The sequence below is a fragment of the Coffea arabica genome, chromosome 6c, assembly GCF_036785885.1.
Source record: "Coffea arabica cultivar ET-39 chromosome 6c, Coffea Arabica ET-39 HiFi, whole genome shotgun sequence".
Taxonomy (NCBI): domain Eukaryota; kingdom Viridiplantae; phylum Streptophyta; class Magnoliopsida; order Gentianales; family Rubiaceae; genus Coffea; species Coffea arabica.
In genome coordinates this window covers 52,787,300-52,811,005 of record NC_092320.1, presented here as the reverse complement: position 1 = coordinate 52,811,005, position 23,706 = coordinate 52,787,300, and the positions used below count along the sequence as shown (strand labels likewise).

General features: G+C 35.0%; 2 protein-coding genes across 14 annotated transcripts; one reads left to right on the top strand and one right to left on the bottom strand.

The window, feature by feature from the left end:
* Nucleotides 1–5,006: 5,006 nt before the first annotated feature.
* On the top strand, nt 5,007–13,852 carry LOC113692871 (uncharacterized). 13 transcript variants are annotated; one of them, XM_072053860.1, is made up of 10 exons: nt 5,013–5,150; nt 6,196–6,248; nt 6,796–6,857; nt 7,880–7,922; nt 8,901–8,974; nt 9,064–9,170; nt 9,862–9,970; nt 11,675–11,688; nt 13,212–13,313; nt 13,391–13,852. In XM_072053860.1, the coding sequence occupies exons 4-10, from the start codon at nt 7,891–7,893 to the stop codon at nt 13,532–13,534; spliced, it is 582 nt and encodes a 193-aa protein (XP_071909961.1). In that variant the 5' UTR covers nt 5,013–5,150; nt 6,196–6,248; nt 6,796–6,857; nt 7,880–7,890; the 3' UTR covers nt 13,535–13,852. The 13 variants fall into 13 exon arrangements, with proteins under 13 accessions (XP_071909959.1, XP_071909962.1, XP_071909957.1 ...); XM_072053859.1 differs by having other exon boundaries at nt 6,760–6,857; XM_072053858.1 differs by lacking the exon at nt 6,196–6,248 and having other exon boundaries at nt 5,007–5,150.
* Nucleotides 13,853–14,930: 1,078 nt separating this feature from the next.
* Nucleotides 14,931–19,160, bottom strand: LOC113691951 (uncharacterized). The gene is made up of 8 exons (XM_027210281.2): nt 18,947–19,160; nt 18,653–18,774; nt 18,110–18,153; nt 17,927–18,012; nt 17,526–17,634; nt 17,272–17,285; nt 16,457–16,558; nt 14,931–15,263 (listed from the first exon to the last, which is right to left on the bottom strand). Exons 1-8 carry the CDS (start codon nt 19,058–19,060, stop codon nt 15,147–15,149), a joined length of 708 nt encoding a protein of 235 aa, XP_027066082.2. The 5' UTR covers nt 19,061–19,160; the 3' UTR covers nt 14,931–15,146.
* Between the last annotated feature and the right edge of the window lie 4,546 nt (nt 19,161–23,706).

Genomic DNA, 23,706 nt, shown 5'->3' with positions numbered 1-23,706 from the left:
CCACGAAATTGAAAGACTAAAAATTGTGAAACGAAGTAAACGTTCTCATGGGTATTGGCAGCTTATAAGCACACCACAGACACACAACACAATTAAACACCAAAACATAAATCGAGAAGGACCATCAAAATGATAAACATTGAAACGAACAAAAATGAATGCACACCCGATTACATAGTAAAACATCAACAGACAATTAACGCATCCCAAAATGAAACAAAGAAAGAAAGCACAAAAAAAAATATTGAACCTTTGTTCAATCATTTCCCTGGGCTTGTTGCAACATCCGAGTACATACAGAAAAATAAGCCATCCTACAATAAAACTACCAAAAAAAGGAATAAAAATTAGAACCTTTCTTCAATTGTTTGCCAGGGGATGTTGCGTCTGCAGCAGGAGCAGCATCAACCTACAACATTCAAGATATATTGTTCGGAAACATACTTCAATAAGTATTTATCATATTGGATAATGTATAATTTGAAAATTTTTAAAAGTATTTATCTCTTTATTTGGTTTATAATATATGATTAAATGTTTAAATTTGATATTTTATTTTTTAAATCACAAAACCTACCATAAAAGCACCAAGTTTGAACTATTGCTCAATAGTGTTTTTAACACCAAAATTTCTATTCCTAATGTTATGGGATGATGTTCACCAAACATTTTTACAGTACTGTTAACACTAAAAGTGTTTTTTTATCAAATGTACCGCAACCTCGAACAGAATCTTATTATGTTCAGATGTGTTTAATAATAAAAAAAATTGAACATATGAATCAATTAATTAAATATCACTGAATATTTTTAGACAAGGGAAAATTGCATCAATACTCCCTCACATATGACTGATGTGAAATTTTAGTCCCTCAAAATCAAAATGATTGATTTTAGTTCCTAACAATTGAAAAATGATCACTTTTGGTCCCTCGTCACCTTTCCGGCCAAATTTTTATCGGAATGTGTCATAGACCCATCACATGATTAATTTTTTTAAGGGCAAATTTGGCAACTCATTTAATATTGAACTAATTTTTCATTTAATCTAGCATTTTTTCAAATTATTCTCCTTCTAAACCCTAATTTCACAAGTCTAAAACCACATCACTTATTTACCTATTCTACCATCATCTTCTCATATCACTCCCACTTCCACCATCACCACCACTGCCAAAATCTCTTTCTTACTTCTCAACCTCCACCTCTTCCCTTTTCCCTCTTTTCTCCTCTTCTTCCCCTAATTTTATGGGTCTTATAAGTATATTTCTTTCTCCCTCTATTTTTAAAAAATCATGGAAATGTGTTCTGTCAAATTTCAAGATTTATTGTAACTAAATAACAAAACTCAATAGGGCTTGACATAAATATGTATGGCAGAGGTTAGGCGGTGTCACAAACAGCACATCTAGTAGTCCAACCTCTCTCTTTCTTGCTAGGGACCTGGAAAAGCCAAGGTGAAGGTGGTTTCCCTACCATCACCCGTTTTCAATAATACTTTGAAGAAATGATTTTTTCTCACCCCCACACCAAATCCTGATAGCTTATTCCCAAAGGACTTGAAAATTAAAAGATTTCGAAGAGCCTTAGCAAACCCATGATAGCATATGTGGTTGATATAGCTATTGAAGTTACTAGTCTACAATCACATCTGAAGCCTCACTCAAGAAGCTCTTATGTAATCATCTCCAAATTATTGAACCTAATGGCTATGCATTACTTGTAAAAAAAGATTTGTTTTAACTTTGTTGATTCTTGAGGCTTACATGGCTGATTTTGGAGTTATTGATGCTGTGTATTTCATCTGGGTCACTTTGCAAAAAAAAAAAAAAATCAGTGAGTTTTGGTGTTGTTTTGACAAAAGAAATGAAAAGGATTCACAACTATTTTTTGCCATTTTGACCACTTTTTGTACAATATTTGCAAAAAATAATGTTAGAATCGAAATTTATGCAAAAAACCAAGTGGGGAGCAAAATTTGAGACAAATTGTGAACAGAAGATGGTGGTCTGTGGTGGTGCCGCTGCTAAAATGCACTATGGCAACTCATGTGAGCTTTTGTAAGAAAATGGAAGGAAGAAGATGATAGAAAAAGGAAAAAGAAAGAAAGTATAGAGAAATGGAGTTTTATCAAAACCACGTCATTTTAACTAGTTTGGCATTTGGTGAATATTGGAGAGAAATGGTGGATTAGGAAAGAAATGGGCAATATTAATTGAGTTGTCAAATTTGTCCTTAAAAAACTAATCACGTGACTGGCTTATGATATATTCTGACAAAAATTTGGTTGGAAAGGTAACAAGGGACCAAAAGGGAATATTTTTTAATTGTTAGGAACTAAAATCAATCATTTTGATTTTAAAGGATCAAAATTTTACATCATCATATGTAAGGGACTATTGGTCTTGGTAACCCTTTAGACAAAGCTTGATCCCAACAATAAGTGATAAGTTACTCATTTATCACTGAATGTGATATACATTCAAATGTATTTGATTTAATACTTAGCAATTCAAGAAGTGCTTGATTCAAGCCCAGGAATCGGAATTGTAATTGGGATCACGTCCAAAAATTTAGTATGGATTTTGATCAAGAGTATCATTACAATGACTAATGTTTGGTATATATTTATAAGGTTTTGAAATCAAATTATTTTCATTTTCTTTTCTTTATTTATTTCTTCTTTCCCTTTTCTTGCTTTTTTCTTCCCAGTCCTTAAGTACTCATTCTTCAACATATTCTCTTAAACCAATACTTAACCATCACCAATCAACCTTGCAATTTGTGGAGTATGGGAAAGTGACTAACAATAGATGAGAGAAAGGCTTGCACAAAAAGGAAAAAAAGAAGAGAGAAGAGAAAGAACCAAATAGAGAGGAGCAGCTGCCATGAAGTATTAGAGGAGAGAGGAAGAGAGCAAAGAGAGATGAAAAGAGAAAGTGAGAGAGATTGACAAGAAAGCAGAAACAACTAGATGAGGTGAGGCTGCTACTATGGAAGATTGGAGGAGAGAGTGAATAGAGAAAAAAGAAAGAAAAGGATGACGATTGAAGCCTGGTGTGGAAGATGGAATGAGAGAGAAAAAATGAAAAAGAAAATCTAATGGTAAGATACTGCTATGAAGGTTGGGCCGACGTGATAGAGTGATGAAAACAATATGTTTTCTTTCTTTTCTTTTTTGAAGTTTTCTAGTCAAATTGAGTCAAATTTGGGAATCCACCAAAACCCCTCTAATTTGTTGGGAATTGAGAACTCCCAAATTTTAATGGTTCACTCTAAGATTCTGAATCCAATACATGTAACCCAAACAACAAGAATTGAAATTATTTCAATTCCTGATTTCGATCTCCTTTTACCAAACAACACCTCAATAACTCAACAATGTTTTAAAAACCGGACCGTTAATTGAACCGGTGAAGTGAAAGGATCGAGATTCAACCGGTCAGACTGGTTCAACCTCGGTTCAATAAAATTTTTAAAAAATAATTTATATAAATATATATATGCACAAAATAAGACATGTAATGGACTAATTTAATACTTTATATGATGAAAAGTTTACTATTTTTTAATAACTTGGATTTTTAAAAATAAAAATTTTAAATTATAAGTTAAAACAAATAAATTTCATTTCAATTTCAATTATATCTAAATCCAACCCAAAAATATCACAATATTTTGAAATTATGCAAAATTCACGTCTATGAGAATTTAGACATTGTGAACTTAAATTTTAATTTACGCTTTGGGATTTAGAGATTGCAATTTTAAAAAGAAAGTTTGGAGTTCGAAGGAAGTCAAGAGAATCGAAAATAGAAATGTAAACTTAATAAGAAACAAAAAATGAGATAAAAGTGAGTGGTTGTGACATTAAATAATTTGGGTTAAAGAAAAATAATTTTTTTTAAACTTTTTTCAATTTAATGGACAAAAACAAAATTAAAAGATGGAAGAAAATATCAATAAATTTAAAATAAAGAGGTTTGATTAAAAAGGGAGTGACAAAAGAAAAGAGGATAGCGAGAGAGAGAGAGAGTTGAAAATTAAAAAGAAGGAGCTATGAGAGGATGAGATTTTGTAAGAAAAATGAAAAAAAAAATGAGTATTTGAAATATGAAGAAATTTTTTTTTAAAAAAAATCAAGATGCGAACTGGAGAAGCCGAGAGTGAAAAACGGAGGAAGTGAAATTGAAATGAAATGTGCCGTCTGCACTTTCTTAATGCTAGGGTTTTTTTTATTTAATCTGATTTTATTTTTTAGTTAAGTATAATTCTACACAACAATGCCTCGTCCTTGGGTTGTGGTGTTGTGGCAACGTACCTTATTGTTGGCTCAGAGACTCGAGTTTGAATCTAGCAGTTTCCATTCTTGCTATTATTTTGAATTTGAGGTTAAATTGTTTGAAAATTTGAGAATCGCAGGTTCGCGGTTCATACTAGTTTTAGCGGTTCGTCCGGTTCGTAGCGGGTTTTCATTACCATCTAGGTTTGATATTGGATCGAACTGGTAGCATGGCCGGTTTGACCGCGAACCGGCCGATCCGATCCGATTTTGAAAACATTGTAACTCAATGAATTCATATTTTAGATTTTAGATTTCATTTTTCAAATTTCAATTTTATCAAACGAACCCTTAACTCAACACTTAAATTTAAAAGACTCAAATCTTAACATGTTTAGACGTGATTGATAGCCAAAAGTAGAACATCTAAATTAATTAATGAAGTAGCACTGTATTTTTTAGACAAAATTTATTTCAAAAATAAATGATAAGTATTCACTTATCATCTAAAAGTGATATACATTTAAACGTATCAAATTTAGTAATTAAAAATTCAATAAGTTAATTGATTCAGATTTCAGATTTTAGTTTTCAAAATTTAATTTTATCTAACGCAACATAAATTCGCTAAAAACATTAAACATAAAAATTCAGGGGCTAAATGTGTTTTACTAAAAAAGTTGAAGGACTAGATAACAGATTTGTTCCTTTTCTTTTCGTTTTCCCCAAAAAAAAAAGACGCAGAAATTCAAGGCAGCACAGGAATTTCCAGGAGACTGCTGCGACTGATAAGAAAAGCATGGCCACAGAGACGATGGCGATTTTCACGTTGACGTCACCTTTGCTGAAGCTTCTCAAGCGCTCTGACGTAAGCAACACAGTTTTCTTTATCAGTAGTTCTGCAAATTTGTAAATGCATAGCGATTATTCATGAACAGAATTCTACTTCAAAAAGCTAAAGGTTTTTTTTCCCCTGTTTTTGTTCTTTGAATTTTGAGTGCTGTTAATTGAAATGCAGAAGATTATTGTCGTCATTGACTAAAAAAATTAAGAAAAAGGCTAATTCTAATTGATTAACGTCGCAAATTGAGCTACTAATGAGAATAATTCTGAGCCAATTCAAGATGGAAAAATAAGTACCTTGTTTGGATATTGTAATTAATTTGCTTGCCTAAATGTTTTGGGTACAAAATTTCTTAATGAATGTATTATCTCGCTAATTTTGGTAATTGTATGTTATAATTGTGGAGTAAAATGTTGTGAAAAAGGCTACTTGTAATTGAATGACTTAAGAAATGAAAAATAAAAACCTTTGCAGATGCTAATAAAAGTAATTTTGAGTCAATTCAAGGTGGAAAAATTAGAACCTTGTTTGGATATTTAATTAGTGCTTTGCTTTAGATGTTTCATGATTGCAAAGAAATACTTTAGGTACGACATTTGCTAATGAATGTAGTATCTTACTAATTGTGGTAATTTAGGGCTCATTTTACTTATAAATGATAAAATTTTCACTAAATAGATTTCATGATTCCTTGCTTTATTTTGTTATAGTTATTTGAGGAATGAAATCAAGTCTACTCTGTTTTATGCAAAATGAAAGACGTTACGAGATTAAGAAAGTCTAGAAAGTAAAGATAAACAAAATGTTAGCAATAGTGGTAGAAGTATTTAATAGGATATGCTTTTGAATTCGAAGCTTTTTCAGAGATGTTCTCTTTTTTAGTTAGTTATTCAGGATTGCGGTCAAGATTTTTTTTTGTTTTTTTTTTTTCTTTTTAATGCTCATTGTTGAATATCTAGTGAAAAAAAATGAAAGCATGTTTTTGTTTAGAAGTTTTGAAAATCTGAGAAGCTGTTTCAAAAAGCATCTCACTGTTGCCACTTTGGATTTGCCTTTTCTGGGTAAACAGAAGCTAAAGCCTGTTGAGAACATGTTGAAACTGCTTACAGCTTGGAGAAAAAGGTATAATTATATTAAGTAGTTCAAAACAAGCTGTGCCTAGATGTGAAAGGTGTAAAAAAAATCTTGTTAAAAGTTTTTGATGGTATGCTTTCTGAGAATTTGTGTTCTTAGTTGAAAAATAACCAAATGTCTGTGCAAAAGTACCAAAGAAGCCTTAGAAATTATCAGGATTATATTTATATCGAAATATTGTTAGAGGTTACAAGGTCAACTTGCAGATTGAATGAAAGAAAACTTGAACTCTAAACACCATTAAAATGCTGCAGCTGAGAGCTCCGCAATTTTATTATTTATTATTTTTACAAAGACCTGATAACTCTTCACAATTTTTAAGGGCATCATATGTGCTAGAATACTTGAAGCTTTCTGCAAAATGTTAATAATACTTCTTCAGTTTTATGTTAAGGCAGCTTGGCTATTCATGGAGTGTACATACACAAATAAATTAGTGCTTACTAGTTTCAGCAGTTTTTCTTGCTGTATCATAGTTGTAATGTTTTTCTATCATCAGTTTGTAGAATTTCAGAGTCTCCATCATTGTGTACAGATATACCATCATGCATCGTTAACCAAGTTTGGAAACTCAACAACCATTAATAGATGCCACAGGTAAATAAACCTTGACCAGAAGGTTTGTATAAATTTAGGCTCTAACAATTTTCCTGTTATTGGATGCATATTTGCTTAATTAACATGTCGTTCTTAGTAGTGCTTGTTTTATTGACAATACTTTGTTGTTGCTTGGGCTTTTGGGGTCAATAAGGTGTGCTCCCTGTCTCCTTTGATATACAGGCATTTCCTTTTGGGATCACAAAATGAACCCTTAAATGAAGGATGATCTTTTAGTTTTTCATGACCTGAACAGTTAAATGGATATCTTGTCCAATTACTAATCTGACACATCTCGTCTGGAGTTTAACCAAGTTCCTATTCCATGGCTATTTTGAAATATTGAACAAAAAAGGACTTTGGTTGGCTATAATTTACAATGGATTTGTTGCATAAATATAGAACATTATTACTGTAAAACAGGTCCCAAGAGTGAGGTGCTGGGATTACATAGCTAGGATTATAAGGAGCTACTGAATCAATTTGGTGAATACTTATGAAGAGATGATGAACTATTTTTGTGATGGCATAGTTTTGTATTAGCCAAGTTTGACAAATGGATGCATATTCTGATTTTAGAGGGCATTTATGCTAGCAACCGAGATTCAATTGTGTATCCCATACTAGTGGATTAGGTTTGACATCACCTGCCTGCCAACTTGGCAAGGACCAAGACATTATAGGTTTTTTTGGCTGCTTATTCTTTCAATAAATTAAGTATCCTGTATGTAGTGACAGGAGGATGTAATCATGCACCTAGTTTTCTTGGCAAATTTTGAAAGCAAAAGTATGGCAGACATTTCCATTTTCATTCATTTCTTGAACAAGGAGCAATGATAATATTAGCTGTATCCTCTGAATTTTAGATTTATTTTAAATTGTTCAAATTTTAGTTACTGTGTCAAAGTTCAACTAAGAATTACCTATCTAATTGGACAGAAAATACTCTTGTCTGTTGCAGAAATTAACAGGCTCTTGCATTCCTGCATTTATTCTCTTGACATTTATTAATGTAATAGCAGGACAAAATAGTATGCTTCTTGCCTATCACTCGAGGAGGTTGAGGTACTTTTGCCACCATAGAACCGTTCTTTTGTTTTTTGAAGCCTGAATACTGAGTATCGACCAGTTTAAGAAGTTAAGACCCTTTAGAAGCAATAATTTTTTTTTCCTTTTTCTCTTCTTTATGAATGGATGGCTTGTGGAAGAATATCTCAGGATATCTAACCAAATTATACTATAATATCTTTAGATAGCACATTGTATTCATCGCTAGTAAGAAACCTGCAGGTTGATACATCTTGGTTAAACCTGAAGGCTGTTGTGAAACTACATCGAACTAGAGCTGCTGAAATGCTTGATAAACATCGAATCTGAAATATATGGGTTGTGGAAGAATATTTCTGGTTGTCTAACTAAATTATACTCTATTATCTGTAGCTAGCACGTTGTATTCATTGCTAGGAAGAGACCTGTGGGTTGATATGTCTTGGTTAAGCCTGAAGGCTGTTGGGAAACTACATAGAAGATAGAACTAAAGCTGGTGAAATGCCTGATAAACATAGTCTTGAGTTGATAAACATAGTCCTGGAAACTCTTGCTTGCTTGTCCTTTCACACCAAAGTCAATGTGTACTGATGAGTTGGAGTTTGCTGGTTGACACTTAAAAGCTTCGGAAAGATCCCGCTAAGTTGAAATTGCCCCGAGCACTAAAAAACTAGAGAATTCAGACTTTTTGTAACTAGTTAACTGCTGATCGACTCTTTTTTTTCCTTTTGTGTTATTCCTAGGGATGATGTTGATTGAAGAAGGGTACTTCTCTGTTTATGCTCATCAGCTAAAGAAATATATTCACCTAGCTCTCATGTTTATGCATAATATACATGTTATTGATGTTTTAATTCTGCTTTAAGTCATAGAATGAAGCTTAAACTCTTGAGTCATTTCAATTGGCACATTGCACTTGTTTGGTGTCATAGGATTTCTTGCTTCTTGGACGGCCTGAGCAGTAGTATTATTAAACAGGTATTTTGATGGTTCTAGGGAATCAAGTATCCATAGCTTCTCTAAGCAATATCTGCAACATTTAGCCAAATCAGTATCTGCTGTTCGTTCAGGTGCTAATTGCTTTACTGAAAAGACTTATCTGAAAGTTATGACTTGCTTTTGCAGACTTAGTCTTTGATCTCTCCTTGATATGTTGTAGTTACTATATCAGGTTTGGAGGCATCAATAGCAGATCCAGAGGAAAATGCAGTACATGTTAAAAATGCGAAGATTGTTGTTGAGTCTCGAGATGATACTAAGCTACAAGTAAGCTTGCAAGAATATCAGCTCTTGTACATTGCCTATGTGGTATAGACTTTGGTAATTCACGTGTTATTTGTTCTCTTTATCCATGGATTGATAATCACAATTCTACCTTGACAGTTGCATGTTTAAGCGCACAGTCATCTGTCCCACTTTCAAAATATTCTTTTTCCTTTGAGTATTGTGCTTTTATCTCTTCCATGCTCATAGAGTAAAGATTTCAAGTTCAAATTTTGGGGTGGTAATTGTTATTCTGCGATCAGTTCAATTCACTAGATATTGTATAACTGAGCCATGCTCATATGAGGTCCTAAATAGTGCTAACTGCTGAGCTGCCAAGATAATAACTACCACCATACATGTTTAAGAATTTGAGTAGCATGACTTGAGAGAGGTAGCATAGAGCAAGCACAGGAGATCTAAGAGTGGCTTTGTATGGTTGAAGCAAAAGGGGGGGGGGTTGAAGCGACTGCCGCATGCTTATTTAGGTTGCTACTCTTCCTTGGGGTGCCATTCAATTTTCTAATTCAGTGTTTGAGACTTCAGCAATGTTTGCATGTTTTTGTCTGGCAATAGCAATTTTATTTACCACTGTGTCTTCTTAGTTAGGTTAGGACTGGACTAGTCATGCGGCTTCAATTTTACCATAACCTAGTATTTTAGCTGAATTAGTCCCTCAATGTCTTTCTTCCAGGTAAGAGTCGATTTGGAAGGAGAGGATACCAGATTAGTGTTTGAGAAGGTTTTAACTAATTTGGCCCGTGCAGCTCCACCTGTTCCTGGATTTCGCAGACAGAAGGGAGGTGATCATGTCATTGCATTTGAAAGAAAGTTATTCATTATAGTTGATCGAGAAATTGAACCATAAGAGTTCTGATATTCTATATTTTCTGTCCGATTTTAGTCCAATACCACATGAATTAAAAGCTTGCACATTCTAGGAAGGATCTAAAATTTAATCCACAGTCATTACAGTGACCACAGAACTGGTTATATCCATGCATAATTACCTAGTAATCAATCAGTTTGTTGTTTCTCCTTTTTCTTTTTTGTTCTGCTGTTTAGAGCAATAGGGTCACGTGGTAGCAAAGAATAAGTGCAATACCCTCTTTAGAAATACACAATTTCATAGCTCTTGCTTTTCTCATTTTAAATTTGCATTATCTAAAAGGCCATGGTACACATCGAGATTTCAGCTTGCGTCATAATCGGTTTCCGGCCTTAGTACCTAGGCAGTAAATTTGAAAGCATGGTTTTCATGGGTCTATTGAGGCCGCATGACTGGTGATGGCCAAGTTTCTGTTACACCATTTGACCTCAGTGCTATTATTTCTAGTTGTAGTGGCGTATCTCAATTGAAAGTGGAGGTATCTCAAATCCATTATGGGCCTGTTCTCAGTTCTTAAATAGGGCTAGCAAAATGAATCCATGCCCATGTGCTGCCCACCGAAGCCTGCCTTCATTAGACATGGGTAGTTTGGGCATGGTTTCTTAAGGATTTGGCTAATTCTTTGTTTGACTCAAACATTGAGCTGGTATGAGCTTCCCGAGGAACCCATCAGGACCATAACTTTTTTCCTCATTTTATTTTTGTATTAAATAATTATTCGTATTCCTTTTTCTTCTTATATTTGTTTCTAAACTACTGCACCACCACTTGCTGCTGGCAGACCACTGCAATTGATTAATTGTTGTGGAATCTGGCCAGTTGTTGGCAGTGATTCTACACGTGCTATCTTTCTTGAGGAGTAGAAAAAAATAAATAAAAAAAATAAAAGAATAAGAAGAGATATTGAAAAAAAATTAAAGAACAATAAAATGAGGAAAAGAACATGATATATTCAAGTTTGCACCCATGGACCACCATAAATTCCAGTTCCATTTGAATTCTACCTATTTTATGTCATCAAAAAGAAGGGTTTGGACAGTTTTATGCCTATGCCCATTTATTTGCAAACCCATTCAAACCTGATTGACCCGACCATATGCCAGCCCTAGTTTTGTGCAGCTGGTTTTAGCTTTGGATTCAGAAAGTGTTGACTCCTTCTAGCTTTTTCGGGTAAAGAATGGCTGGAAAGTGGAGAGGTCTTTTTGGCTTCGGATTCTGTTTCCAAATTTCACAAGCAATAGAGAAGAGGCACTGGTGCCTTGAGCTGCAGACTGATATCCATATGTGTCCAACTTTGACATTGTTGTGCTTCTGGCTTCTATTGTCGATTTCATGTTCCTACTGAGGCAAATGCTGGAACATTATCCAGAAACTGCACTAGCAAAATCATGGATAATATGGAAAAGCAATTTAAATCTAAAGGAAGACCACTGTTCTGGCAAAAGGATTTAACTAGGGAACTGTGATACTAGATTCAGATTATAACTCTCTACTATATCACCAAAATGATTAAGCTTATGCTCAAAAATAAACTATTAGCTCTGCATGTTCAACCTATGACTCTTTTATTCACATTGTTCTAACTTTCTATTTTGCATGTGCATGGTGGTCCTTTCAGGGAAAACATCAAAGGTAAATATCCCTATGACTTCATTATACTCTATGAAGAAGTTTCTCAGGTGCAATGTTTTCTCTTCTGTCTTGCTTTTCGATGATGAAGTTACATACTGTAGGACCTCCTCTTAAATCTGTTGCTCCAGCAGAATGTGGAGATTGTCAGAATGTATTTTCCTTTCAAAATCTATAATTCATATGCAAGTATTTATACTGTTTGAAGAGCTACGATGTGGTTGAATGGCATAAACAGTGTCTTGATGTCATAAGCTACAAAGAAACTACCCTTTTTGCTGCTAGGTTCTATTTCATTCACACAATTGTACATGTCCTTTTCCTGTGTTCTCGTTCTTACTTATTACATCATAGCCTGCTATCAGGATTCATGCATCTTGAAAAGTCATGAATCATTAATTATAATTTGAGCTACATGGGATTAATTCATTCACTAGGTTTCCATTTCATGTGAGAAATACACATTAATAGATGCCTCGCTCCTCGTCTCAGTCGCTAAATTGTGATATGGGAAGCTGTAGGCTTCATAATGTGAAACTTTAGGATATGATTAAGAATGTTTTATATCACTAGATCTCCATATAATTTCAGAAACAATCTATAATGGTTGTCTAACTCCTGTTTCCCGGACCTTCGGGTGCTAAATTGTAATTTGAGAGACCTGTTACTAAAGCCAATGCCAGTTTCTTGGAGTTGGAGATATGCTATGACCTGAGTTAGGCAGCAAGCCATCAACAATTTGTGTTTGCTGATTCTATTCATGGGTGTAAAGTTCTTATTGAATCAATTTGTTAGTAACCTCAGTTAACAGTGAAATAGAAGGGTTATTCAGGGATATACCATTATCAAAAATAAAAGCTTTTTCAAATAACAGAGAGCTTTTCAGTTGTTTAGAGAAAATAAAAAAAACGAAAATACTATCTTTACTATATTTGAGGACATAGTGAAGAGAGGAATTTATGAGTCTAAACTCGAAAGTACTTCCTATGCAGATTAATATATGTTGGAACTAAATGCTTTTCATATGGTTGTATGAGAATCCCATGATCTAGCAAACATTACTCAGGATCAGGGTGCTCGATGCATTTTGGATGTCTATTAGTTTTAGTTCATATAAATCTTGTTAAATTGTTCGGTGTATAGTGAGTCTTTGTAATTCCTTGGTGCTCTATTGTTGCTTCCAGTTACAAACTTAATAATGTTGAAATCCAAAATGATGCAAATGTGTGTGCCCAATTTTATGGTATAAGTGGATTACAAGGAGTCTTTTTTCTTTTCCCATACATATGTGAACTTTTTTTCTCAAACACTATGCCATTTGATGGAAAATCACTTATATAATTTAAGCGAGCCTCATTATTAGCAGCTAATGATTTTTGTCGGTCCTCATACCTGACCATCCATTGTCTCTTTGCTCTTCTATGTTGAACTAACCGTGTAGCTTAGACAAATTTAAAATAGATTATAATCTCCATCACATTTTACTTGTCTACTTTTCTTCTTTGTTTTATGGGGAATACTTGCAGGTCCCAAAAGATTTTCTACTTCAAATGCTCGGTGAAGAACGTGTTACCAACTTTGTCATACAGGAAATTGTTAGCTCAACCTTGGCTGACTACACAAAGAAGGCAAGTAAATTCTGGAAATTCATTCAGTTACAGATGAAAATTTTCCCCTGAACTTCTTACTCCTGTTAATCCTGCAGGAAAATCTAACAGTGAAGGGCAACAAGATTAACACTATACAGACAGCTGAAGAACTCAGATCATCGTTTGTTCCTGGAAAAGAATTTGGATTTAGTGCTACACTAGAGCTTGAAATATTGACAACCGAAACATCTAGCCAATAGCCTTGGAGAGAAACTCCGATGTGGTCAAATTCTTTCATTGAAGTAACCACTTTCTTCTCTATCCATTGTGTTGTCTATTTGTTCTTCTTTTTTCGGTTACATGACAAGAAGTAGGCTGCTCCACGCCTTCTCACAAGAAACATTGCATCGCATTTTCTTGTATTCTTTAAGGCCGCCCTTGCATCTATGTCCAGTTTAAGCTTGATGGTCCGTCAAGATTAGAGTCTTACCATCATATGAGTTGATTGATCAATATTTTTCTGTGAGATTTGATTTTATTTTGAAACAATAATATAAAATGGAATGGGTTTATTAGTACATGCTTGATTTTTGAATGTCTAGTTGCTCACTAAATACACATAAACGAAATTTTAAAGAAATTTTAGCCACCTTAAAACACTGGGGACAGAACAGTATTATATGGTCAAGGTACATCACATGGTGTATAATTATCAATCACATCCTGCTTAAGTAAGGAAGGTTGGTCCTCCATGTCTAGTACTGAGAAGACAACGAGGATTCACCCTACTTGAAAGGCATTCTAATTTTGAGCATATGAGGGGAAATGCTAACTTTGTAATGGTAAAGGTGCCCTTTTTTGTCACCAGGGCTTTATCCGCACTATTTTCATCAATTGTTCCACTTTGGCAGGAATAAAGGACAGTAAACACACCCTTTTTCTGCTTTTGCTTGAAATTCTCGAAGGAAGGAAATTGTGTATGCTGGTGTAATCAAACCAAGTTAAAACTTGAATAATAACATCTTCAAGCTCTAGCTCTAGCTCGACTTAAATGTATCCACTCGAGTTCAAGCTTGTGCTTGTCGAACTCTTGAGCAAAAGGTTCGAGCTTGAATCATTTTGTAATGTCAAAAGAGCAGCTATCCCAATTGCCATTGGTCCAAGAAGAGTCACCAAATTTCTTACGTTGAGATTGATCATATTCTAACAGGAAACAAGCTGTTACCCTTTGTCCCAATTTGATCCTCTTCTGAAGAAAGTATTGTCTACTCAGTGTCATTTATGCTGTTGCGTTGCTAAAGAATTGCCATAAAGTTGTTTAAATTTCGGCACTTCTGATAACCTCTGTTTTTTGTTGTTGTTTGACTAACAGTTTTTTAGTCGTAAAGTTTGTCAAGTGAGTGGTTGGAAGACGAAAACAGGGAAATCTTATGCGCGTTGGAATGTACAATTCTCTCGTCATGGTTGTGGCATATTTACAATAATCTTGTTCTTCTACTACTTATCTCATTACAGGACCCTTTTAAGTTCTCGCACGCTTTATGAAACTGCCATAACAATTAATGGAAAATTTTCTCACCTTGGCATTGTGTACAAATGGCTGAAGCACAATTATGGCTGGAGTACAGATATCAGAAATATGTCTCACCCTCTTGAAACTTTGGAATGACAAACTGTAATTGGGCAACCCGGTGGGATAATGTACAATTAGAAGTTGAATCAAATATGAACTATATCTCCCACAATCATACTTCCAAATAGAACTGGGAAGCAAAAAATTTTAACATCATGCTTTACAAAACACTATGCCATAACTAAGCTAAGCTAAGTTCTAAACAACAATAAAATACCAAAAAGCTTATTTGTAAAACTTCAATCTTGACACTGAAGGATGGCCTCAAATTTGAACTGATCACCAGGTTCAAATGTTGCTTCAAGATCTTCAAAACTTTGTTGCACTCGCAAATCTTTACCAACTGACAAACCTTCCTGCAGTATGTATATGCATTGACGAATAACACAATTTTAGCTCATATTCTAGTCACTTAAAGATGAACAGATGAAGAGGATGAACAGAAAAGATGAAAAGGTTATGATGCCTCGCCATAAATATAGCTATATCCATTTTCAAAGAAAAGGTTATGATGATCGTAAGATTGTAACTATTGAGAGTAAGAAAATGGCAGAAGGTTCCACCTAATACATGTTTAGGGTAAATCTGAATTATATGGAAAAGCACATACAAAATATCTTTGTCATGCAACCGCTTTTTGGATGTAAGCCAGCTTGCTAGACGAAGACAAATTCTTGGTCTTCAAGTGTACAAGAGACCACTTGGATATGCTTCTAGAAGGATATAAGTAGCTAACATCGTGGCATCTTATAGATTCAAGAATAATCCTAATGAAAGAGGGATTAACAAGAGGTAGTGACTCCCTTAGCATAAGAGGCAAGTAGAAAATTGAATTTGGTTAAAATAGAGATTTGTGGAAAGGATGATAAACACTTAATACCTCAAAGACTGACAAGTTGCCCTCTGATTTCAGAATGTTAAAATGCAGTAAAACTGTAACCATCAACTCAATAGCTTAGCTCATGAGAGTCGTGAAACCTTTCCAGATCGATAGGTGTAATACAACGATAAAACTGAAAGAGACTACATGAAGCAGCATTTTATAGTTCTGAAAAGCAAGTCTTATATTCTTCGGATGCATTAATTGATGCTAATTGCTCATTCTTGTCCAATATCCCTTACACGGTAATTGGGGTTCCAAATGCCAGATAATCACCCTATTATACTAAAACAGTAATAGTTGGAAGTCAGTTTTTCACCATAGCTGGTATCAAATGTCTCAATCAAAGTTATCTATGTTTTTGATAACCCCAAGGCATGATGGGAAGAGTAAGAAAAAGGTTAATCCCATTTAAGCTTCCCTAAATCTAAACCAAAATTGAATGTAGAACAATTGTTATACTCTGAAAGCTTATGCTAGTGCAATATGTAAATTGTACAGCCTCTCAAAGCAAACTAAGAGCAATATGGAACTAAACAAGAGAAGAATACCAAGCACAAGCTAGCACAAGAGCATAAAAAAAGGAAAAAAAAAACAAACAAGCATTCTCCAGCACCAAGCAAAACATGTCAGGAATGGATTGGAAGGAAAGGAACCTATTGGATCTACCTTCTGCACATAATCAGAGATGGTAGAGCTTATTATTCTTTTAATGACTTGGTTGTAAACTTTTGCTGGCCCAAGAATTTCCAAAAGAATGTTTTTGGGTATCTGCAAGAAAATTGGAAACATTAATCTGAAAACTACTCCTGAAATTATGACATAACTGAAAATAGAATATAATTACATATTTTTACTCATGCAATGAAGATATAGCCTGAAAGAGCGATTTATCTATCTTTCAAAAAATTTAGCATTTACATTCTTTCTCGAGAACCAAGAGAGAGAGAGAGAGAGAGTTTTCCTCTCAAATGAGCTGTCCTTGTGCTTTTCATGATAGAACTAAAACCACTTTTATTCTCAGGAATGGTAAGCTTAGTCCCGAAAAATGGAGATAAAACCTATATCCAAATGGGTAGAAAAGAATATGCGATTCACAAGCCTAGGTATTTTCATCAGAAACAGATGTATCTACTGGCTCAAACAAAATCTAAATGCCCATGCAGGAATCTGACTTTATTTGCAAAATTTATTTAGACAAGAATACTGTTTTCACATCAATCTGTTACATGTCTGTACAGTGGAAATGGGAATGGTGAGATCTTGATTTCTGCATCTATGTCATTGTTGGCTAATAACTACGTACCTGGACCTCTAGGGCCATGAACCAAAACTAAATTGATTTTAACAATGAAGTTGAATGTTTGGACATGTAAATCCAAATTTACAGAGTTATGTTATCCGATGGTACCATAGACAGTCATGCATGTATGATGCTTCTACCATGTATTAATGTTGTGAAGTTTAATTGAAGCACAACTTACATTTGGTGTCTTTCCTGATAGACCCCAGTTGTCAGCAACAGACGACCAAATAAAGAGGAAAATCACAAATCAAGAGCCATGTCAGCAATAAAATATGGGGAAAAAAATATCCTAGAGGACGTTGAGTCATGAAATACACCAGAAGGAAAAACATGGAGCTCAGAAGTAATAGAAAAAGCATTTGATTGACTTCAACAGCTTAAAAGTACATTTCTGTAAAATATACAGCTGAGATAACTTCAGGAATAGCCCACCTCCTTTGACTCTTCGAAACCCTGGAATTGGCTGAGCATCAGCAACCATCGAAGAAAACACATCATCAAAAATTGCTTGAGTTCTTTTGCCTTCAACAACCATGCTTATCTGCAACCAATGTCTTGCTAAGTTGATAACTCTCCTCAAAATTAAGGTCATTGTCTTGGAAAAAGGGTATACAAATTTTTACAGTATCAATTCCTCCTACAAAAAGAAAACACATCTCTGCATGCAACAGATTTTTCAAAGCCTGTACTTCTTGGCAATTTTGAACTTCAAACTTGTTGGAATTCCATATTTATCCTCTGCAAACAGTTGGCATACAAGACCATTCTTTTGGTGCAACAACATCTATACTAAACCATAGTATAACATGCATACTTTGAAATCACAGTCTCACCTTCAATTCATTAGCTTTGTTAGTTTTACACGGCGTTACAGAAAATTCCTCAAACTGGGAAGAAGAAGCTTGAGAATCTTCCAAACCTACAGGGAGAAAAGAATCGGAAACATATGTCCAAGAATGCAACCTTTGAATTTTCAAGCCGAAATTATAAGAAAAAAGAAGAGCTAGATTTTGTACCTGAAGATATAACTCTAAGAGCATGAAGTTGTTTAATTTTTGTCCTGGAACAAGAAATATTTAGACCTAGCATTGCAATTACTATCTGCATCATCTAAATTCTCAGGCTACTGAAGTAACGGATGTTGATTAGGAAAGAAGAATCTTAAACCACCAAAAGAGGTTGGCAAGCTCAGGCGTGCAACGAGAAAATATAAGTCCAGAAAGAAACTAAATTCAGCTTGGAAATCAATAATAAACTAATACTCGAACTCCAGAAATACAAAAATGCCTCGGGTTTATGCACATCCTATTATCCCAACATGCCATCACACCATCACACGAATCCCACCAACCCCAACTTCCAGAGCTTCAATTAAATTTGACAGCTTCAGGACAACAAGCAGTCCAATGAGAGGGTTGGAATGCAAAACAAATTAATCATGTACTAATATAAATATTTGAACAAAATCCCACTAAATTGCACTCAACGGTCTGCTCTAAAACAGCAATAGCTATGGTAAATCTTCAAATACAAAACTGATAATTAAGTGCAATTGATACCTTTCATGAACAGGTTGCCCTTTCCACCTCATGTTAGAAGAGAAGCATTCTTCTTTAGAAAATTGAGATAGAAGAACCAAGTCATTCGCACTACATTGCCTCTGCCTCCGAGGCGGAATAATCTACACAAATCATCCAAAAATTCATTGAAAAATAAAAAGAGTGATCAACTAGAAAAACTAAAAAGAGCTTTAAAGAAGTTAAACACAACCATTTTCCCAACTCCGCTCGGACATATACAAGTTCAGGAACAAGAAAAGGGGGTAATAGGGAAAAAGATATCAGAGATTTTACCTTAGAAATTGGAAAATGAAAATAGGTTTGATTGTTAAATGCAAGTAGGTCCATGGCTTTCTTTCCTCTTCTTTGCTCTCTACTCTTCACTGACTTTGGTTTCCGCTTCGTCATCTTACCCAAGAAAAGGAAGCAGAAGCAACATGTAAAGTTAATTCGGCAATTTGCACAATTACCCGCTGAACTTTTAGTTTTGCAAACTTTTGACGACCAAACTAAATATATGATTGTAAAAACAATTTTCATAGTAATAAATGAAAAGAGATCTGAGCAGGAAACAAAAAACATAATTTATGAAGAGCGCAGTACTAAAAATGTATAAGAAGTGAACATAATAGAAAAAAATTATAAGTGAAGTGGATTAAAAAAAATTGTTATGCATAACTTTAAAAGTATGAGCGATTTTAAACTGTGAAAAAAGTGGGTAAAGTTGTTAGATAATCGTATTAAATTTTAGGATTTGTTAACCTAATTGAGGGTATAAAAAAAAAAACCTAAAAAGTGAACATTGTGCATTAACACCACACAACATGTTTTTTACTTTACATATTATATAGATATCTATTGATCTACCAAACCATCGGAATGTGTGAACTTTTGGAGGTCATACCCACAAGGTGATAATTTACTTTAATACATATCCATATATATATTTTTTGTGTCTGGGTGTGTCCCAAACAAAATATATATGATCACTCTTTAGTTACTAATCCAATTACTATATAAATCAATCCTCCTTAATGATTTTAATTCACAAGTACAAAATTAAAATCCAAGGCCATGGCATTATTAGTTACATACTAATGCGCTTGAATCCATCATCTCGACAAATATAACCAATGTAGGACTCTTAATGAAAATTGGAGAAACATAACGGTCATAAGGGAAAATCACCAAAGTAGTCCTCATACCTTGTAAACAATCATTTTTTGTTTTTACATTTAAAATGGGGCAATGTGCTTCATTACCATTTTGGTCTCTCATCCCAGTTTTGCCTAATGTTAAAGAATGATGATTGGTTTGTTCAACTATTACAAATCGATTGGCTTTTAATTACTCACTAAATATATAAAAGATGTTATTTCTAATTTACAAGCAATATCTGAGTGTTGTGATTGTGCACAATTGACAAATGACTTAATGATAAATGTGTTATATGTAATGCATATCGGTCCACACAGATAGTTGGGAGTATTTGTTGAATGAATTGTTTTGCGCACCCTACATTACTAATTATTTTTGTAGTAGATAAGTACGAACTAAGGATATCCCAAGTGAAGATTGAGGTGATTATTGGATTCAAGGACCTCAAGAGCAATTATGTTTCTTTTCTTAGTGATTTATCTTAATAATCGAGTTTTCTTTATAACGTAAAAGGTTGGGCCCCGAGTGGGTTTGCCACTAGAACAAGTAGTTTAAATGCTTCTCTTAAGTTTACTTTGGATGTTATATCATTAGTTTCAAGGTTTAAAATTTGCTTCATTTTTCTAAAGGTTTAGAGTTAAAGCAATATACCTTGTATGTTTAGGGAATCTTGAAAATGAGACGTGTTACGTCCTTTTTTATAGCGGATTTGGAGCAAGACATTTTGCGGTATCACAGTTTTAAGTTTAATCTTGACCATTAAGTTTCCTTGCATTAGTGACTATGAAGTACAAGTACTAATTAAGCATGAATTGGTTGGGCTAAATATGGCATTAAGGCGACTAGTCGTACAGAGCTATTTGAAGATGTGAAGGCATTAAACAACATCAATGAGAGGCCGTTCAAAGAGGATATTAAGAATAAGCTAGCTACTCATACTCGAGGGAGAACCATCCTCGAAAAATGTTGAAGAATAGAGTACCTGCCCACTAGAGAAAGACCAAATAGCCAGGGAAAATATTACTGCATAGAAAAGATCTAGGATGGTGAGCTTAGGGATGTTACTACCATCCAAAACATGTGCTTGACTAAGATTAGAGCTGTTAATCGAACCGGGCAGCTCGCGAGCCGAGCTCGACCCGGCTCGATAAGGGCTCGGCTCGGCTCGTTAACAGAGAGAAACGAGCCGAGCTCGAGCTCTAATGAGTACTCGTTTATTTAACGAGCCGATCCTGCTCGGCTCGTATAGGCTCGGTAGGCTCGAACGATAGGGGCATTTTTGTCATTTCAGCGTGTATGTGGTACACCGTACACTAAGTCATCTCCCGTCTGCTGTAGCCTGTAGCCCTAATTCCTCATTTCCTCTATTTCATTTTCCCATCCCACAGGCCAGAGCCGTCGCCCCGCACCCGCAGCCGCACCCCATTCCTCGCAGCCTCCCTTCTCACCGCCAAGCGCCATCCTCCATTCTCACCGCACTGACCGCAGCCTCCATTCTCACCCCACCCCGCAGCCTCCATTCTCACGGCTAGCCTCCATTCTCCTAATTTTTACTTTTCCCCTTTCTGCATTCTCACCGCCAGCCTCCATTCTCACCCCTCTTCCCCGCAGCCTCCCTTCTCAGTTCTCACCGCCAAGTGCCATCCTCCATTCTCACCGCACTGACCGCAGCCTCCATTCTCACCCCACCCCGCAGCCTCCATCCTCCATTCTATAGCCGCACCCCATTTCCTCTATTTCGTTTTCCCGTTCCACACCTGCAGCCGCAGCCGCACCCTCCTGACAAAAGCAGCCCACTGAATCAAGCGACTGAATTCCTTCCTTGGCCAGTAGCTCACCTGATTCTTGCCACCGTCACTGACTCACCATACGGAGCAACCACACGGAGCCACCTCGGTAGAGCCAGGGGCCTCTACCATACCCTGATTCCATCCATTCTGGTAAGTAGTGACCCGATTCTTTCTTTATTTTTCACTGCATACTTACACTTAATGTTGATATCTTAGGGGGTAAAATGCCTGTTTGAGGTGGAATGTTTTGTGTTCCATTGCTGACTTTTGCTGAATGATGTAACTCATGTTTCTCTGTACATCACCAATGCTCTGTTTTCTGAAAAAAAAATTCATCTGTATTAGAAATTTAAAGAAGTGTTAGTCTCTTTATCGAACATTGCTGAGTTCTCTTGGCGGTTCCTTTTTGGTTCAACTTTGTTGTCCACCATATCTCCTTCCACAAAAGTGTTCAATATTACACTTCTTCACTTATTGGATTTTGTTATTCTGCTTGCCCAGAGTACAGGTGAGAATATTGATTTGGAGTTGTGTGGCTTCCTGAGTCAAATTTTGGTGTAGTGAAGTTGAAATATAGATGTAAGGGACTCAGTGGTGTGATGGGGTCAGATTAAGTCTTCAGTTAAACATTTAAAGCTTTGGAGTCTATAATTAGGCATGATCATTTGTGCCACTTGGATTTAAACATAAATTTAAGCAGTGTCACTGCATATAGCCTGTAAGAAAACAAAGATTAAGCAGTTGCAGCCAGATAACAACAGGTATTGTCAGATAATTCATAGTGAGATGTTGTATTCTGCATACACGTATACATGACATGGCATGAAACTCATCCATTGAGGTCCAAAGGGTGTTTGTTAGACTAATTCCAAAACCCTCCACATGTTGCACAATGGAAAGACAAAACCTATTATTATGTAATTGGCATGTACTGTAGTTTGGCATACATTGGGAAATAAGTTTCTTTTTTTTTTTTTTGAAATAAGTTTCTTGTTCTCCCCTATATTTGGATCAGTTGCACTTTAGGCAGAGAATTTGAAAATTTTCAGGTTCACCCTTAGAAGAAGTTGTGTTACAATACCTTTGTTTTTGGATGGTGATGCATTTAAGCTTTTGGTCTACCCTTTTGTCTTAGATGTTAATGATTATAAAGTTCATCAAAACACTAAACTATTCTCTCGTGATAAATTCTATTAAACACTTTCATTTTGAACAATTTGCTCCAATTAATGCACTTGTTTTGCTACCTCTTTGTCCAATAACCAATTTCTATGGTTTGACCAAAAAAGGCACACCAAGATTGCGTAAAACATTTTTGTCCAAGTAATTAGTGGTAACTAGTTGTTTCAATACAAACAGGTTTCTGTAGTTTGAAATGTATCTAATTGCTGCAATGTAATATTCAAAAGATCATTTGACAAGTGGACTTTGAAATTTGGATATAGAGCCTAATAAGGTGCAATTTTACTCACTATGCTTTCCAATCAAAAGAAGTAGACTGACTTCCCATTTCAATTTGAAAAATGAATTATGGCAAATATTTGTCTCTCTGAAAATAAATCAGGCAGATTATCTTTCATTGCCCATGCTCAGCTTTTGTTTTTCCTGTTTCCTTAGTTTAGTAAAAAACTGCTTTGCTTTTCTATTTCTGATGATCTGGTTGAGTTTCATTCGAGATGGTTGGCTATAGACTATAGTCAGACCACTGGAGTGCATGTGAATTGTGTACCATCTTCAGATGACACTATTTGTATTTAATTTATTGGAAAAGCCACTATACTGTCCTTTCTTTCATCACTGTCCCCATGCACAAACTAATTGGAACTATGGATTCAGTATTTCCCTGGAATTCATCACTGTCCCTTGTTTGGATTGCCATTTTAAGAGTTTTTAAGATTTTTTTCTCTGTTATTTCATTAATCTGAATGTAAGTGGGCATTATTTCTTGGAATCTGTTTTATTACTTTTGTACCTTATTTCTTAGAAATGTTATTCTAAATTTCTGTTTTGGCTAATCAAAATCTGTATTGGTTATTAAATGTTTTTGATTAAGGAATGTACAGCTCTCCATTCAACTCATTTCAAGGTTCATCATCAAGTCCTACG

Excerpts from the sequence above, each read along its gene's own strand:
- LOC113692871 (XM_027211473.2), top strand. The coding sequence starts at position 5,082 with ATGGCCACAGAGACGATGGCGATTTTCACGTTGACGTCACCTTTGCTG. Across the intron at positions 8,975-9,063 it reads AGTATCTGCTGTTCGTTCAG|TTACTATATCAGGTTTGGAG; the intron begins GTGCTAATTGCT and ends GATATGTTGTAG. Across the intron at positions 9,171-9,861 it reads GAGATGATACTAAGCTACAA|GTAAGAGTCGATTTGGAAGG; the intron begins GTAAGCTTGCAA and ends TCTTTCTTCCAG.
- LOC113691951 (XM_027210281.2), bottom strand. The coding sequence starts at position 19,060 with ATGACGAAGCGGAAACCAAAGTCAGTGAAGAGTAGAGAGCAAAGAAGA. Across the intron at positions 18,775-18,946 it reads TTCATTTTCCAATTTCTAAG|ATTATTCCGCCTCGGAGGCA; the intron begins GTAAAATCTCTG and ends TGATTTGTGTAG. Across the intron at positions 17,635-17,926 it reads ACAAAGCTAATGAATTGAAG|ATAAGCATGGTTGTTGAAGG; the intron begins GTGAGACTGTGA and ends CATTGGTTGCAG.